Here is an 18,155-nt window from a genome sequence, read left to right as displayed (position 1 = left end):
ACCAGCATGGTTTTCATGAAAGTTGGCCAAAGTCTTCCTTTACAATCCACGTGAGTCCTTTTTCTATTTTCTGACGCGAGGTTAGTTTACACCTCTGGTTTACACTATGGTTTACACACTAGACGTCACTTCCTCTACAAACGCTGGATTTCAAAATAAAAGCAAGATATTATGATTAGTCAATGCAATGTTAGTTTTATTTTTGAGGGGCACTAGCCCCTCCTTTGTTCAGCTTTGAGGGTTTGTGTAAACATAGCCATGGTTCATGACTCTCGTATTCATACGAGAGTCATGAAGAAACTTCACCCTGTTTTTGGCGAACGCTACATTTACAAAGAATTAAAATATATAAACATTCGCATTTCAAATATAAAGTACTCACAATTTGTCCCACGGGTGTTAGTTAGTTACAGCACCAGCGATTAGAATTTCTGCATCCCGCGTTCAACTACGCGCCCCTATCGGTCGGGAGTAGGGTGGCACTCGGTGTGTTCTGCCAATACAGACTAATAGGCGAGTGCGCTCCCGGTGTGCAACTGTGGATTTCCCAAACGAACCCCGTTTGAAAAAAGTAGCCGGGGCGCTCGGATAAAAATGTTTTTTATTAAACAACGCGGGATGCAGCAATTCTAATCGCTGGCGCTGCTACTAACTAACACCCGTGGGACAAATTGTGAGTACTTTATATTTAAAATCTGAATGTTTATATATACAGAAATCTTGTAAATGCAGCGAGCGCCAAAAACAGGGCTAAGTTTCTGCATGACTGTCATGATAATCATCATGGCAGTCATGTTTCAGGGCTAGTGTAAACACAAACATCGAATGCCATTGACAATGAATGGCCAGCTTTGAGTGTTTGTGTAAACACAAACATTACAAACATTGAAGACAAAGGTGAGGACGAGATGATGTATGATGATACGATCGCCCCTCACTTCACACGGGTGTGATTTATTCATCTCTAGTTACAGGAAGTATCTACAGTTTGACTTCTAGTCAATCTGCAGTCAGCCAATCAGGCGATTGGACTCTGCCCCTGTAGCATCTCCATATATGGGCATACAAGGGACACAGACAGACGGGTACAACTTTGTCTCTGATAATTTGACAAAGCCTCCGACACTATGACTCAGACATATGGCCCTGTAGCATGAAGAAAAGGCCAATATTTGTCTCCACAAGGTAGTATAGTTAAGACGTTTTGTTTTTAATAAAGACTTGAGCTTGAACCGCAAACGTATGACTGAAAGCATGCAGACAGTAGGAATAGTGTCCAATGACGTATAATCTAACATCGCAAGTCTAAACAATAGCTTTCTCATTTTGATCTATTAACTGGTATTAGTAATACTCCTATTAGTAGAGGCTACTCCTCCACTGCTACTACACCAGGCCTGGGGTAAGCCATTCTTGGCATTTGTTTTTTTCCCTTCTTGGAATCCACCAGAAGGGTGGGCTTTTTTTCACAGGAAGCTCAGATAATAGCATGCAGGTTAGGTTGTCAATCACAGAAATCTGTATTAAATTGACTTTCAAATAATTTTCCGGTAATTGTCTCAACTTCCCGGCACTTGCGCTGCCCTGTGTGGCAAAGCCACCCATCTGGCACCTACGTTGGCCAAAAAGCAAGTCATAAACAATCATTTTAAAAATATATTTGCTATTAAATAGGACTTGACCCCCGGCCTGTACCGAGCACACCAAAACAATACCAGGACAAGCCAAGCTTCCCTGTGTGGTATATGGTGGAACACAAATAGTTACTTCTAGAAGCACCCCCCCCCCCCCCCCCCCCTTCCTCATTGCGAAGGGAACTCAATGAGGAGGAAAAACAGCAGGACAGAAGAGATGGAAAAGGGTGGTGGCCAGGAACTGGCTCTCTTCCTGTCCTAATCACAACTCTGAGTATTTCCTTTCATTGTAGGGGCTCATTGTAGGAGACCCATTAACTATGTGAGCCCCCCGCATAGGCCCCCACATAGGCCACACACACACACACACACACACACACACACACACACACACACACACACACACACACACACACACACACACACACACACACACGTCCTTATATAGAATAAAATCACATGATACAATAGCTATGGACTTAGGTATAAGGAAACGTTGAAACTGGGTCACGGTCATTCTTACAAACAGGTGCAGCCGTGCAGGTACAGTGCATGGATTCAGTATATGGCCCGGCCCTCTCACATTGTGTTAGCTCTTTGGCTCCGCTCTGATAAACACTTTCTTTATGAAATCTTGAGGACACAGTCAATATTTGCCGGGGCGCTTTATCGGCGCTCCTTATCTTGCCGTGAACTCTCAGCACTGCATAGTAACACAGGGACTTTTTCTTAACCATAATAAAAAGGCAGATATAGCAGATCTACAAGCTCACAATGCATCACATCAAGCTAGTAGATCGGCAATTTTCACTATTCACAAAGTATGTAGCTTAGGGCTTAAGTGCTTAATGACTTTGCTAATACTGATAACTGGAAAACAGCTTCTTGATGAGCTGCTGGGGGGAAAAGAAGGGGAAAAAGTGTGCCCACATTACCCTGCTTGTTTCAGCTGAAGGAAGAGTCTCTTAACTGGTTAACGATTTAATTTGATAAATAAACCAATGGAAACCCTCTATCACATCAGTGAGGCAGCACTTGTCTACAAACTGCAGTGTCTGTTCAATTCCTAAAGTCACCATGGTGACAATAGCAGCCAATTGTGTTTTTGAGGGCCATAGCCCCTCCTACTGTATATTCAGATATTAGTGTACATTTTCGTCTTACACAAACATTAAATTCCCGTTGACAATGAATGGATAATTTATGTCATATGTGTCTGAGCAAAAAGACATGTTACGACATGATGTTACGATGATAAGATCGCCCCTCACTTCACACAGGTGTGATTTTTAGAATGTAACAGCAACCAAATTGTGACTGTGACTGTTGATCTGGTAACCACTTGATCATAACTTAAAACAGTCCAGCTTCAATGACAAAGTGAGTCATGGGTGTGTATGGCGAATGATGTTATGCAATCATACTAGATAGAACATACACGCTCATTCAGAGGTGCTGGAGGAGTGAGTCATTCAGTTCTCACACTGATCAACAGGTGGACTGACTGTAAGCCGTCCTAACACATGGCTTAATGACTGTTCATCAGCACAGAGGCAAGGCAGGGCTTGGCCCTAATCCTTCACTCTCACAAAGGCTTCAACTGACTGCTTTTCTTGAATGGGAGGTCTTTTAAGGAGGGGCAATGTTCACTAGGTCAGGGGAGATGACAGAAATGCATGTTATATTAATAGATTAAATATTAACTGCGGGCAACTAGACATATACAACTTCATATCTGACACCAGCCAACTCAAACTTACTTTCACTTCCCTACTGTTGAGAAAGGGCCTCGCTCAGAGTTCACACACATTTTGCTTCCAATTTTATTGTAATAATTATTTTCTTACCTCAAGTTTCTAGACATTGCAGAGCTATCAGACATTGTTTTGGACCATTGACTACAGGCTAAAATGGGAGATTACGCAACAAGATACACAGAGTCTCTTTGTGAGTGTACTTATTATATTGCAGGAGTGTAAGACGCTTTAATAATGATCCATTCACACAGCTTATCCATATGTACCAGGTTTATGTACATGGATGTGTACAGAGGGCGGGATTCATTACTGAGATCTTCACTGGAACTTGTGAAAATATTACTGGTCACTACTGTGACCAAATGTGTAGGAAAAGGGCAAGCGACAAAGCCCTGAGCCAAGTAGTATAGGCTAAGGGTTGGGTCTTGCAACCCTACTGTGCTCAACTACTATCTAGGAGGGCCATGTCAAGGACAGGGAGGGATAAACTGTGGATACACAGCTCTAGACTCTCTCATGTGGAGGTAGAAAATAATTGGTTTAGACTTTAGTTTCTGTAACGACATATAAAACAGTAAACATAGGGAGTGTTCTAAGGGACCTAATATCAAACTCATAGGAAACCAGGTGTCTTGATATGAACTTGAGAATCATGAAAGTAGACCAGTACCATGCCATTTTTTCCAAAATGATTTTTTATTGGGAGAACTACAAAAATGTACAGTACAAAGTTAACAGTCTCACACTCAATTTGTAGTGAACTGACTCCCCAAAAATAATTATATTACAACTTATGTTGTCTTTTTGTCCGTTTGTTACATTCAAAAAGCTTTACTTCTGATAAAGTAGTCAAAAAGTACATAGTGCGCATCCCCTGTACCTTACTATGTACAAACCAAACATGTCCAACCACTTTCCCCATCCAGCAAATTTCTCAAGACTCAGACTCAATTCAATCTCAAAGAAAAGGGAAATCTAAATCAAAACAAGTGTGGAGGAATGGGGACTTAGAAAAGGTTACGGTTGTTGCGCTAAGAGTGTCTCATGATGAGTGGTAACAACCTTAGAAAAAACAAAAACAAACGTAATTCGGAATCCAACACTACATTCAGTTCAACTGTAAAAAGATAACATGGTAGGAAAAAAAATACTTTATTTGGTTAATCATAAGGCATGTCAAGATGGTGTGAACCCCATAGGCACTACAACAATAATACTGGGGCACAAGGGATTGCTACATTCTTTAGCACGTGGCTGGAATCACAGTGTGACCTCGTGCAAAACAGATAAACAAAATTAAAAAAACAAAACAAAATACTTTTTGGTTAATTTATTGACTTGGGTTCTTTGTCACTGAAGTCTGATCTAGATAGTCATAAAAAAAGTAAGGTTTGGACGGTCTGTACAACCACATCGTTTATACATTCTACTGAAACATCTAAATAGGGATTTCAAAAACGCCTTCCACAGAGCAACTGACACGCAACCTCAGGAGCAAAAAACAGCAACCACGCAAACTTTAAACGTAAACAAGGAAACAAAATTAATGAAATAAATATCACATACGTTCTCTTAAATTAAGATCTTTTTTTTTAACTCATTTACAATAAAAATAACCAAGTGAAGTTACAAAAAAAAGGAGAAAAACAATATATATATTACTGTGAAAAGAACATACACTCCACTTTTATGCAGATTAATAATGGCGATCATAATTTAAACATAAAAGAATATAGATCTATTGCTTCATCATACTTGATAAATACAGTATGGACACAAATTACCAATGTAGCCTATACTTTTTCACAAGATAATAAATAAGTTAAATAGTCCATAGCCAGTTACGCACCGCTATGTAATCACTCAAAAAACAGCTAAAAAAATATATATTCAACCATGAGCAGTGATTTCCCCAAACAACCAAACTCAAGAGTGCTTTTAACCAAGCAACAAACTTAGACTAACCAAAATAACCACTGGGTGGCGCTGTGAGACAGAATAATACAGTTCTGGAATGGAACTTGAAGCTTTCAGGGAAAGAAATATATTTGAAGAAAAAAAAAAAATGTTACTTTGTGTCAAGGCATATTCTTGGCAGGATGGAGGAAATCTGAAACCGCTTACAGTCTCTTCTTGTCAAGTCATGTTACACATCTATCCCAGGAAAGTGTGACTTGCCTGATAGAGCAAATGGACTGCCAAGAAGTGCAGCCCTTAGGCAAGGCACTGATGGAATGCCTTCTGTTGCTATCTACTTTTATACAGCTATCATATTACATAGAGGAAAAAAGAAAACTAATGCCAGGTCAAGGGTACTTTTCATCCGCTGAAAAAGATAAAGAAATAAATGAAGAAAAAAAAAGGAGGATGATTTAGTCATCTGAAATCGACAGCCTGCTGAAGATTGGCAAACGTCTTCCAGCATCCAAACTTGGAGACTCGGAGCCGCTGAGACTCCCAGAAGAGCTGAGGGACCCGCTCGCATAGCTCTCCCGGTCAGAGAGGGAGTCTGGCGGGCTGGGAGGAGGGTCGAACACCGGCGACTCGTTCAGGCGTCGCAGGGCCTGCAAGTTCTGCAACTGCTGCAAGTGGCTCATGTTGTACGACGTGGGCGACGGGGGGCACATGTTGCTTTGAATGTTCCCATAGTATGCACCGTTGGAGTGGTTGGCGTAGCCGTTAGGGTTGTGCACGGCCAGTGGGGCGAGTAAGGCTTTTAGGTCCTGCCCGGGGAAAGGGAAGGCACTGTTGACACAGGACAGGGTGTTGGGTGACAGCACGTCCTCATAGAAGTTGGGAGAGCAGGAGGTGGAGGGCGGCGGCGGAGTGCGGGACGTGGGGCTGTCTAGCAGGGGCGACTCGAGTCCATGGTGGGTGGAAAAGCCAGAGAAACTCAGGCTGTGGTGAAGCTTTGGTCTGTCCCTCTGGTTGTAGCCGGGCTGCTGCTGCATGACGTCCCTCTGGCCGTAGCCACAGAGGTCCCGAGCCGATTTAGGCTCCCCCTGCATGTTGGCGTTACTCGGGGCGGGTCTGCGCTCGTCGGCGTTGTGGATAAAATGACAGCGGGGACCGTAGGGGCAGAAACCGATCGTGTGAAAGGTGCGGCAGGGCTCCGTTTTGTACTTTGGGTGGCGAGACAAGCTCCGCAGCTCGTGGTAGCCGTGCGCGAACTGGCATTTCTCCCCGTACTTGCACGCCCCGTTCTCCTCGAAGGGCCGACACAGCTCGGTCTTGTAGCGGGTGGAGTTGATCTGAGAGGCGGGCTTCTGCTGCTGCAGGAGCTGGAGCTGCTGCTGCCCGCGGTCCATGCTGCGGTCTCCGCTCTCACTGTATGCACGGTCACGAAACTTGTTCTCCTTGTTCATAAGGGCAGTGGCACTGAGGCTGTTGTTGCTCGGCGCGCTCTCCTTCAGGTTGCTGTAGGAGCTCATGGAGTATTTGTTGCCGTTGTTCATCGAGTCCGTGTTGCTGGCAGAGTTTCTGCGGAAAAATCCCGGCGTGAAAGAGCTGCTGGAGCCGGTGGTATTCACCGGAGCGCCTACCGCTTTCTTGTCCAGCATGCTGTTGATGTGGATCGCGTTCATGTTCAGGCTTTTATCTTGCTGCTGGGGAGGAAAGAAAGAGACATAATTAGCAATGCAACTTAAGAAATCAATCGTTAAGGCGGCCAGTAACTAAACTTTTTCACAGCGTTGCAAACTAAAGCAACAGGCTGGTGGTAATAATGGCTAGTGGCTAACTAACAAGGATCGTGCTGCATTCAAAAAGGTACTGCATTCAGGGACGCAATCAAGCAATCCAGCCGCGTTTAATTACGTTTCCACAATGCAGGCTGTCAACATGTTCGGTTCCATGACAGCAATTTACCTTGTAAAGCATGTCGATGTCGTAGAAAGCGGACAGGATGGTGGTAGACATCTCGTTTCCCGAAGTTTGATGCCGCTCTCTCTCTCTCATGGAGGACCAACCGCGATCCTAGTACGCACGGAGCGACTGGAGTAGATTGTGCCACGACTGGTTTTCGGGAAAGTTTAGAAAGTTCTTAAAAAGTTTTTGCGTGCAAGTCCAGTGGCGGCGGCGGTGAGAATAGGAGGAAAGGGGGTGGAAATAGCTTTGTGTTCTTTCTTGTGTTGTAGATATTTTTCCTCCGGTAGAAGCGCTGAGCCAGAGTGCTTCACTGACGGCGCTATGCGTGCACATGTATATAAATGCTCCGTGCGCTCAAGCTTTCAGGGAGGGGCATCACGGGCTTGAAAGTTGTAACCAAACTTTTCTCCTCCTCCAAAATCTTCCATTCAGTGGTTGGCCGCCTATTCTTACACCCCGCCTTGTAATACTACCCCCCCCCCCCTCCCCATCTCCCCCCTTAAAAGAAAAAAAACTTTTTTATCACACAACGAACTTGTGGAAGTTGGTTTTGCTATTGGGTGTGCGGTTGGGTGACTCTTGCTGCGAAGGAATGTAGTACAATTTAATGTTCACGTTTTGGAAAATATATTTATAATGGAAGTACCCCCCCCCCCTCTCAATACCCCCTCCTCTCTGTGGACAGGGTGAGACCACAAGTATGAAGAGAGGAGAGTACAGGCAGAGTGCAGTACAATTTTGAGACTCCAGTGGTTGCATAATCGACTTCCACAGTGAAACAGTAACCTATTCCAGTCTACTACGCATGGAAATATAGCAGACAGTGTTCACATTTGACCTACTTATTAAATCTGTACATTAAAACTCAACGTCGGATAGCTGAGCAATCATATTCAACATCAGAGGGTATTTATGCATAATGCAATGTAAAGAATACGCGTGTTAAATCTACCGTAGCAGAAACGCAAAGCGTTTACTTTCTTTAAATCAATTCCAGCCACTCTCCTCAGACCTGTTCACAGAAACTTGTTTTTCCCCCGCTGCAAAAATCTTACACACAGGCAGACTGAAGGAATGTGCCTTCTACTGAAATAGCGGAGCAACACTGCCCCCCTGAGAGCGAACGCTGGAATTATTTGGCAGACTGAAGCGCCACCTGCTGAGCAGACTCTGCACAAGACTTAAAGGTTCATTCCGGCCAATTTCCAAAGTCAACCCTTTAATAATGTGGAAATTCTGGAAAAATAAAAATAAGGTCAAAATGAGAGCACTTCCAACGTGATTGCCACAGGCTTGCCCATGTCCCGCCTTCCAGGAGGGCTACAATGTTCAGACAATGTGCAGTTTGACTAAAACTGTCAAACTGCTCTAAAACTTAATGTCAAGTTTCAAACCATGGCGGAAAGACTGTAGATTTGGCAGCAAAGCACATAACTGCATATTAGGGTTCCCCAAGGCAGATATTTTGGTCAGTAGTGTGTCAGAATGCCTCGCAACACATATCACCGTAAATTGCTGGTTTACTGTGACTGCTTACCATCAAGGCTTTTCCATATAAGAATGATGCTGTCAGCATGATCATTAAAAAACATGAAAGTATGAAAAAAAACAAAAACATCCTACTGCATGATTCAGTATTCTCTTAAAGTAGTGGTTCTCAAAGTGAGGACCAAGGACTCTGGGTTACAAATGGACCCTTACCCTTCCTTGAAATTAAAAGAACCACTGTCTTAAAGTACTGAACTGTTAACATAGTTGTAAAATAGCTGCAAAATAGCAACAGTCAAAAACAAGTGACATAAGGACCTAGAATCTACTACCACCAGCCCTAAAATTAGTGTTTGGGGCAGCCCTCAGCCTATTTCAGCGCTGTGATGATAAATAGCTTAATGTGAAGGACAGACACGGCGAGGGCTCGTCTCCTGAGAAATCCCTTGAACATGTCCCCGTCCGCAGAAACCGCGCTCCCATCACACGACTGTGTTTTTACTGGGGGATGTTCGGGCGTTCCAAAACATTACGTCATTTTTACTGTAACAAGGAACACACTGCTACCAAGACGAAGAGAGAGAGAGAGAGAAAGAGAGAGAGGGTACAGCTGTCTGAGAGGGGCACACACATACATAAACTCAGTACACACTAATGTCTGCTTACTTGTACAGTATACTCACACTACACACACACAGGACACTAGGCCATTGTGCTGCCCTCGTAATTACGTAACCGGGGAAACTAGAGGGAAGCGTAAAACCTTGTCCAATGGGAAGACTCCTGCAGTAAATTAAATATTGCACGAAAATAACACCTCGCATAAATATACAGTAGAGGACAGACATACGCTGATATACAACTTCAGTGAGGCAACTACAAACGGGGCTCACTTTTCACAACCGCATGCTTAGACCATAAAGTTGAAAACTCTTGCCTTTCGGGCTACAGGCGCTGTGTTGTCCTGGCCAAACCCCAGATCCCTGCCACCCAAATATAAAAGTTAATATAGCGTGCGTGTATGATTCCTCACACTGAATGTAAATACTGTGGATATTTTTCACTCCGGGAGATAGAATGGAGCCTCATGGTGTTATTCTTCAAATTATGATGGGTTTGAATGAATGTTATGGCTCTGGTTCAAAACCCTGCCTGACAATTATGTACCCAAGCAAGCTACTGTAGCACATACACAATCTTATATCGTTCACATTTTGTGAACACACACACACACACACACAGACACAGTCAAGTTAATAGCATCTTAGTGTCATGTATTTACTTCGTAAAAAAAAAAAAAAAAAAACAGAGGGCTGAGAACATGCCGTTACAAGTACATTCTGTTTAAAAGCGGTAAAATCAACATACAGAGAACACGCAGTCACAAGTACATTCTGATAAACAGCTATAAAAAGCAACTTACAATTAAGAGACACGATAATCAAATCAAAGTAAAAATAATCCTTGAAATCTAAAGGAGCGTGTCTGTGACTTACTGTAGGAGGCACCGATGAGAGCCTAGCCCTTTGTCGGTTCTGAGACTGACCTTGCAGAGTTCATTGACAAACACTTTTATTGTAAAGTTAAGCACACCGAATAGTGGGCTGCTGTGAGGCAGCACCCTTATAACCGAGGGAGCGTGGACACCGGTGGAATTGCTATTATGTATTCAACAGTAGAAGACTTGGTGGTATTGACATAGCAGATGCCACGTTTCAATATGTGGAATGATACGACTGTGATGCAGGGGGCTTTGCTGTCAAAGAACATCCATGCCCTGCAGCCATGTTTCCCTGGGATAAAAAAATAAAATAAAATAAACTTTAGATCGATACTTCCTGTGCTCTCAAGAGCCCTGTTAATTAATTTACTTCAGCATGTCCAACACATCCAGTGCCAGACTGGCTCTCTGGTGCCCGAGTGTGAGGCGAGCATACTCCATGGTGCAGGAGAACTGGGGCAGGGCCGAGAGGCCCTGCAGGGCCCGGTGGGAGCCCAAGACTTGGGCCTGTGCCTGGGCTGACAGTCTGTGGAGCTGGGTCTGGTCCGGTGCTGTGGACCCCTGGCTCTTGGCGTGGTCGACGACCAGGGAGACGAGGTGTCTGTGCAACAGTTTGACCCACTGGACTGGTTCGGCCCACAGGTTCAACTCCCCCTTCTCAAAAAGGAACTCCTCTTCGTCCTAGTCGGATGAGAAAAAGGGCGAGCGGTCAATATGCTGTAACACGGAATTTTGTCCATACCTTTGTTGTTTCTTCTCTTAATTTGTATTTCAATCAGATAACTCACAAATAGATTTAACCAATATTTATTATAGAATCAGAATACAAGTGTGCATATAATATATTATCTTTTGGCGTTGGGCTCTGCTGCAATTTTCTCCCTGCTCGGCACAATTAAACACAAAGAGCAGGGAGATAGATATACAATAACAACCCCCCATGGGGAACAGAAATAGCAGAGCCCACCGGTGTTGCTGCGGTGGTGGTGGGAGCAAACAGTGCATAACAACAACCAGGAACCATATGCAGAGGAAGGCAGGATGAAGCATGCAGTCTAGGTGAGCTTAAATACCCCGTCCAATTGGTCAGTTGACTGCCACATCAGCAAATGACGCGTGGGTCTTGCAAACACTGTATATGCCCCCATAGTAATGCAGCATATTAAACCCTCGAATACATTAATGTCCCTTGAGCATAGCACATACATACTTCGTCAGGTATGATATCATACCTGACGAAGACCTGCAAGGGTCGAAACGTTATCTACATGAAAAGTGGCTCTATGAATGAACGTGCTCTCACCAGGCAAGCAGGCTCGTCCGTGCTGGTCTTGCTGTCTCTTTCTTCTCCCAGCAGCCATTCACACAGGGCGAGGGTGCCCGCTGGCACCTGCCTCCACAGCAACAACAGTTGGCACAGAAGGTCCACACCGGTGTCCAGGGCGACTGGAGGGCACACCGCCACACTGGCCGCATCTGTGGAAACACAACGGATCAGATAATGACTCACGTGCAGAGTGTGTGTATGTGTATTGGTGGTGGTGGGGGTGGGGGGGACGGGACATACTCACATTCTCAAAACAGAACCTTATTCCATAAACCGAAGCAAGGTTAAATTTAGTTAGTGTCAACATGGAACAAAAGGAAAAGAATACCCACACATTCAATCTTTCTCCCAGTGAGCTTTGCATAAATGACATTTTAACCCGATGGGCATCTTCATCAGATACGTAGTATGAGGGTAAACAGATATAACTGTGTGTGTGTGTGTGTGTGGGGGGGGGGGGGGGGTCCATTCTAATATGTATACAGCTATTAGGGGAGAGGTACCTCATGATACGATATCTGTGGCACTCATATTGAATTTCGCATTACAAACTTTATTCGATGACTAAATTGTCAAAATATTTGGTCTTAGTTTCAGTCATCATAGCTTAGCATATACAGTATTTTAGTTCTGCCACCTCCTGTCTTTAGGCTTGCGTTTCCAAGCCTTACTATGACACCACTAGATTTTTCTCTCTGTTTTTTTTGTCGACTCTGAAGAACCAGGACGTCGCACAGGGGTGAAATCAGCATTCGACCCAAGACAGAAATAGACACGCCATCTCCGGTTTACTTCCCGTATCTGCGTGAAGTGGGAAGACGACCTTTTTAGGAGACGGGAAGCAGGTTGGAGTCTATTCATTCACTTTAGCTCCATGGTCACTGAACTAAATAGTGGATGTTCATGCTTTTTGCGAGACAAAATTATCACATAACATTAGCAGCTGTTGGCTGATGGCGTTCTGCGGTGCGGGACAGGGCAGGGCTTAGGAGGCAGCCAATCATGACTAGGTCGCTACTACGTGATTGGCTACACGAGTGGTGTAGGAGGGGGGGGGGGGGGGGGCGTTTTAGAGTATCATCATTAGGCAGATCTTTTTTACAAAAATGTTTAGATTTTCATTATCGTGAGAACGATGGCTTCCATTTGCGCAACCTTTCAGGACTAGTAAGCCTGCAGTTTATATTAGCTTGTATTCCCCATCGATGATGTCACTGGAGGACGGTTTCTGAACTGCCCACGGCCCTCCTATGAGACACAGACCGAGTAGAAAAAACATTGCGCCATTTTGTCACGTCATTTTGTCACGACTGACCTACTGTACTGTTATTGTGCATTCGACTGATAAACTTTGATTTAATTTGGCACATCGTGATGGTGGTATCTGGTTAAAGACTGATTAGTAAGCATTGTCTGAAGTCATGCACACAGTACAGAGAGAGATAAACAGACCAGAGATAAACGGATAAACAAGACACACAGACGGATACGTAGACATGCAGACAGTATGTATTTCCACCGGAAAAGATGGGAGATACTATTCAGAGGATGTGTGAAAAAGTGACCCCCCCCCCCCCCCAAAAAGGGAAAAAGGGGCAGAAGAGGCATGATAAACCCTTGTGATACAGCACTGAGGAATGTGTGATTTTGGCTCCGAGTCCTTCCTCTGCTAAGCCAGAAAGTCATACGGCACCAGGCGCTGACAGTGCGTGTGCAAAGTCAGACTTGCTGGGGTAAAGAAATCTGCACCCAATCTGCTGTCTGTGCCTGGATCAATGTGAAGATATTTGAGTGATGCATGGCTGTCTTTATGTTCCAGAGTGTGTGTGTACACGTGCATGCGCTCTGCTCTGGAAGGCCTTCTGGGAAACAAGACTATAACTCATAAACCAACCACCATCAGGGTGTGTGTGAAGGCAAAATTATTCTGCTGCAAGCACACACACACACACACACACACACACACACACACACACACACACACACACACACACACACACACACACACACACACACACACACACACACACACACACACACACACACACACACACACACACACACACACACACACACACACACACACACCACAAAGCACCTTGGCTAGCCCTGGTCCCATGGCCAACAGCCATCAGGCTCCACAACCAAGCTTGACCCCCCCCCCCCCCAAGCATATAAGAACTTTAATCACTTGAAACCCTAGCAGTCCTTATGCTGTTAGGGCAACACGTCGCGTTGCAAAGAACTGTGAGCTTGTAGATCTGCTGTGTTTGGTGTAGAGGGAAAATAATCAGTATCAAGTACAGAACCGACTCGGGTCAATTTGACGAAGCATTTAGGTTTAATTGGTTAAGATCTGTGATAGACCTTTGACTACAGAGTCCTGCATGACCTTTGGCCCTCTCTTCCTGGACTGATAGATGCCTGTTAAGGAGAACTAAGGAGAGACTGTACTTATATTAACTTCTTAATACCGTAGATAGTATATATTCATCTGTCTGTTGACATGTTCTATAGTCTGTACTTTTTACTATTTTAAAAACTTTTTTTCACTACTTATTTGCGAGCAACTGTTGTATAACCAAGTAAGGCATTCATTTATGGGGACAGAAATGTAACGAATACAAATAAATTGCCCAAAAGCAACGATATTCACTGTTGATAGGCAGTCTGTGCCAAATTGAATTTGGTCTTATTTACGGCTTTGGTCCTTGATTTTTAAATTACCACCCCCAGAGGCTTATCTCATCTTATCTTATTTTTTAAACCATGTGATAACAGAACAAACAGAGATATAAATAATCACATTTCAGTAATATTGTTTCGTAAGAGAGAGAGAGAGAGATTACTTTCTGTGTGAAATCGTGCAGTCATGCAGTTTTTCAACGAGACAAACAGGATATTAATAGCATTGGAATAACATCCAACCACAGAACAGCCAGAACTAAATATAAGCAGGGATAACATATTAATATGATTCAATGTATGAGTGCATACAGTAAGTCAGTATCTCTCTCTCACACTCACACACACACACACACACACACACACACACACACACACACACACACACACACACACACACACACACACACACACACACACACACACACACACACACACACACACACAAGGTTGGACGCTTGGCTGGCCTCTAACTGTTGAGAGTGGAGGAAGTGCAAACGGAGGGAAAACAAGACGGTATGACTTATTTAACAACTCCAGTTGTCCATGCAGCAACTATCTGCAACGCCAACTCACTGTGTGTGTGTGTGTGTGTGTGTGTATGTGTGTGTGAGAGAGAGAGAGAGAGAGAGAGACTTGTCCCGCCTTGACCACCCTCACCACAGCTGACACCAAGATAACAACCAGAGACTTCAAAAGGCTTTGAGGGCCAACAGCCGAGACACTAGTGCCACTATATGGGCAGAAAGGAGGGAGGGGGGCATACGGAACCCTACAGGCACGCACACGTACGAACACACACAGTCCACAGACCCTTATCACTCATACCCATATCACTCGCACTCTCTCTCTCACACACACACACACAGATAGTTTTTCCTTGTTGCGGGAGGTGCAGAATCCGAGCCTTTGGTGTGAGCGAGGGAGGCAGACAGGAGCCGTTGATTGTACTGCATTAGAGGAGATTTAAGAGCGCGGGAGATTGAGTGACAAATTCCTTTCTTTACCGAGAGCCTCCCTCTGTTCTCTGGGACAGGTTCCCTCGTCCCGATGCCAGACCAGACGTCCGACGGGTGGGCCGTCCGTCCGTCCGTCCCACGCAGGCATATACAGGCCTGAAGCCTTAACCCACTGGCACAGGACCAGCACTAAGAACACTACCTTAGCCAGAACACTGACACAATAGGAAACTTTAGCTGTATTCAATTTAGTTTTGTTAAAAAAGAAAGAAAAAAGGGAAGAAAAAAAAAGAAGGAAATTGCTTTCAGCGTGTACAACAGCAGTTTCTCAAGGGGATAGTCTTTCATACTGTTTATGGGTTTTGTATTGGTCTGTGTGTGTGTGTGTGTGTGTGCGTGCGCATGTGTGTTGGGGTGTTGTTCTAAGTGGCTATTGTTCATGTTTAATATCAGTGTGTGCATCAAACAATCCTATCTCTGTTAAGACGACAGTATCAGCATCCAATGGCTTCCAGTTGGCGGATGAATGGGTTTGGGCAGGACGTGGGTGTGCTGAGTAGTTGACATTCACTCTGGCACTCTGGGCACAATGGAATTGGGCTGGGCAGGAGTGTTGGGGGACAAGCGTTAGCCTTGGCATTGCCACATGTGGGCACCGCACCGCATAACATTCACGTTACTCTCAACTTCTAAAGGCTTTGTTTTGTTTGGAATGTAAAAAGTGTTTTTCTTTATGGTTTTTGTTACATGCAAACACCTCCCAGTTGGTCGCTTAGTCAAGCAGTTTGTGGCTTTCTCGTTAAAAGAAAAGACCTTTGTAGATTAACTGCACTCCGTGATTGTAGATCTGTCATCATTTCCACAATATACACAAATAAATATACATGCAAAATGTATCCATTTGAAGGGGGCATAAGTGATGTACTACATTCCAAGTTATCATTCATTCCGCTAGTGTTCGTTCAGTAACAGGGGTCTCTCCATCTGTCCAGCTCTTTAGTAAAACATTTGATACATTTTATACCAGTAGAAAGAACCACACACTTTGACAAATTTTATACCAGTAGAAAGAACCACACACCTCTTTTATGGTGTTCCACAGTTCCAATGCATTTGTTTAATTGCTTCCAATTGCATTTGTCCTGTATTGATGAAATTGGTTATCAGACCTGAAAATACACATTCTGTGTATTAGAGTCGGAGGCAGAGGGAGTCCCCTGTTACTGAAGAACCACTCTAGCAATAATTGCCAGAGCAAGAGTATAGAGTATTTTACGGTGTGCTGATGGAGCTAGGCGAAGCATCCAACTGCATGGTGCTCAAACTTTAAAAATTTCAAGGACCCTCGTTAATTAAAGCTGCGATAAGCATGGACCTTTTTTTGTAGTCAGATATCCAGCAATGAGTAGAACGCTCCCAAAAAATGTAGTCTCTGTGACACATCTAGGGGCCGCAATCTGCATTCAAAGGTTTTCCTAGAAGCTTTGTCATTGGTCCATTTGCCTGTCTACTTCCTGATTGGTTAGTCATTTCCATAGACATATAAACGTAAAACGCCTCTTATGGCTCTGGGGCGCATGTCAGAATTGAAGGCACAATTTTCCCGAGATTCCTTGCAAAGCATGTGCCTTCAATGCGTATAACATAAGTCCCGGAAAAGACGCGCTGTGATTGGCCAGTAGTCACTTGAGTGACAGCGAGAGACATGGAGGAGTCACTTGGGCAGCGACGCAGCGTGCCTTCAGCAAACGATCTACAAGCTCGTAGCGCGCCACCGAGTGGCGCGCTACGAGCTTGTAGGTCTGCTATTTTTTTTTTAACTGTCAGGATTTAGAAGTCATTTTTAGAATCTGATCTCAGGTCACATTTGTACACATTATAGTGTACAAATGGAAATGATTTGTGCTCCATGTGTGTACCGTGAGTGACGGTCCCTGGGCCCCCTCTCTAAGAACCACTGCGTGTGACATACAACACACACAGAGCAGCGACGTGGATGCTACATTCCGGCGGGAAAGGCGCACGGCGGGGCTAATTCCCGACATCGATCTGCGGCGAGGACTTACCCTGGAACTAATTAAGAAAGAAATTTGTTTTAAAAATAGGAGAGAGAGAGGGAGAGAGAGAGAGGAAGGGCGATGGAAACAGAGGAGCAGAGGAGCTTTGGTGTTCAGCAAAGCCTGGCCTGAGCCTGTGCAGCTGGGGGGTGTCAGATAACCCATTCAGAGGAGGGGGTTCGGAGGAGTGTGTGTGCGTGTGTGTGTGTGTGTGTGTGTGTGTGTGTGTGTGTGTGTGTGTGTACACGCAGTGAAATGAGAGAAAATCACAGCACAGCTCCCTCTGGTGTCATCCCGTTCAGTGGGAGTTTCCGTCAGCATCCCCCCCCTCTCCCTGCACCCCATTCCTCTGCTCAGCCACCCACATCTGAGGGACTGCATGGGTGTGTGTGTGTTGTGTGGGTGTGTGTGTGTGGGGGGGTTCTAACCTGCGGACGGACCACCGTACGGGCTCCTAGCGCTACACCTGCCCTCGTAGCGAGACTAGCTGTTCCACAGTTAACCCTCTATTCAACACGGGGGCCGGACAAAGACGGCCCTGTGTTTCCAAAAGCGCCCAAGACCACAAGGACCGACCTATACGTCCGGGTACAACAGTATGGGATTTCACGCGTGATCGTATAATGGGGGGTGCTTATACAATCACCAGACACACGCACACACACACACGCGCACACACACACACACACACACACACACACACACACACACACACAGAGTGTACAAAGTCAAATACTCAAAAACAGTAGAGTGCAGACAGTACAGTTGGAGCCGAGAGGCCAGGAAGCATTGAGGTGTGAGATAGGTTTGTGTGTGTGTGTGTGTGTGTGTGTGTGTGTGTGTGTGTGTGTGTGTGTGTGTGTGTGTGTGTGTGTGTGTG

At 44.8% G+C, this 18,155-nt stretch overlaps 2 protein-coding genes across 4 annotated transcripts in view; both read right to left on the bottom strand.

The window, feature by feature from the left end:
• Positions 1 to 4,068: 4,068 nt before the first annotated feature.
• Positions 4,069 to 7,580, bottom strand: zfp36l2 (zinc finger protein 36, C3H type-like 2). Of its 2 annotated transcripts, none has more exons than XM_083775205.1 (2): positions 7,259 to 7,580; positions 4,069 to 6,996 (listed from the first exon to the last, which is right to left on the bottom strand). In XM_083775205.1, exons 1-2 carry the CDS (start codon positions 7,346 to 7,348, stop codon positions 5,764 to 5,766), a joined length of 1,323 nt encoding a protein of 440 aa, XP_083631331.1. In that variant the 5' UTR covers positions 7,349 to 7,580; the 3' UTR covers positions 4,069 to 5,763. The 2 variants fall into 2 exon arrangements, with proteins under 2 accessions (XP_083631331.1, XP_083631332.1); XM_083775206.1 differs by having other exon boundaries at positions 4,069 to 6,993.
• A 2,425-nt stretch (positions 7,581 to 10,005) lies between these two features.
• Positions 10,006 to 18,155, bottom strand: part of thada (THADA armadillo repeat containing) — a 135,125-nt gene continuing 126,975 nt past the window's right edge. For both annotated transcript variants that reach the window (XM_083775633.1, XM_083775632.1), the window contains 2 exons: positions 11,551 to 11,723; positions 10,006 to 10,928 (listed from right to left, as the gene is read on the bottom strand). In XM_083775633.1, the coding sequence (XP_083631759.1) occupies positions 10,614 to 10,928; positions 11,551 to 11,723 (488 nt within the window). In that variant the 3' untranslated portion in view covers positions 10,006 to 10,613. The remainder of the gene's footprint in view (positions 10,929 to 11,550; positions 11,724 to 18,155) is intronic.

This window comes from Protomyctophum parallelum (assembly GCF_964188405.1).
Source record: "Protomyctophum parallelum genome assembly, chromosome: 10".
Classification (NCBI taxonomy): Eukaryota; Metazoa; Chordata; class Actinopteri; order Myctophiformes; family Myctophidae; genus Protomyctophum; species Protomyctophum parallelum.
The sequence above is the reverse complement of the archived record's forward strand: the minus strand, read 5'-3'. Positions and strand labels throughout refer to the sequence as shown.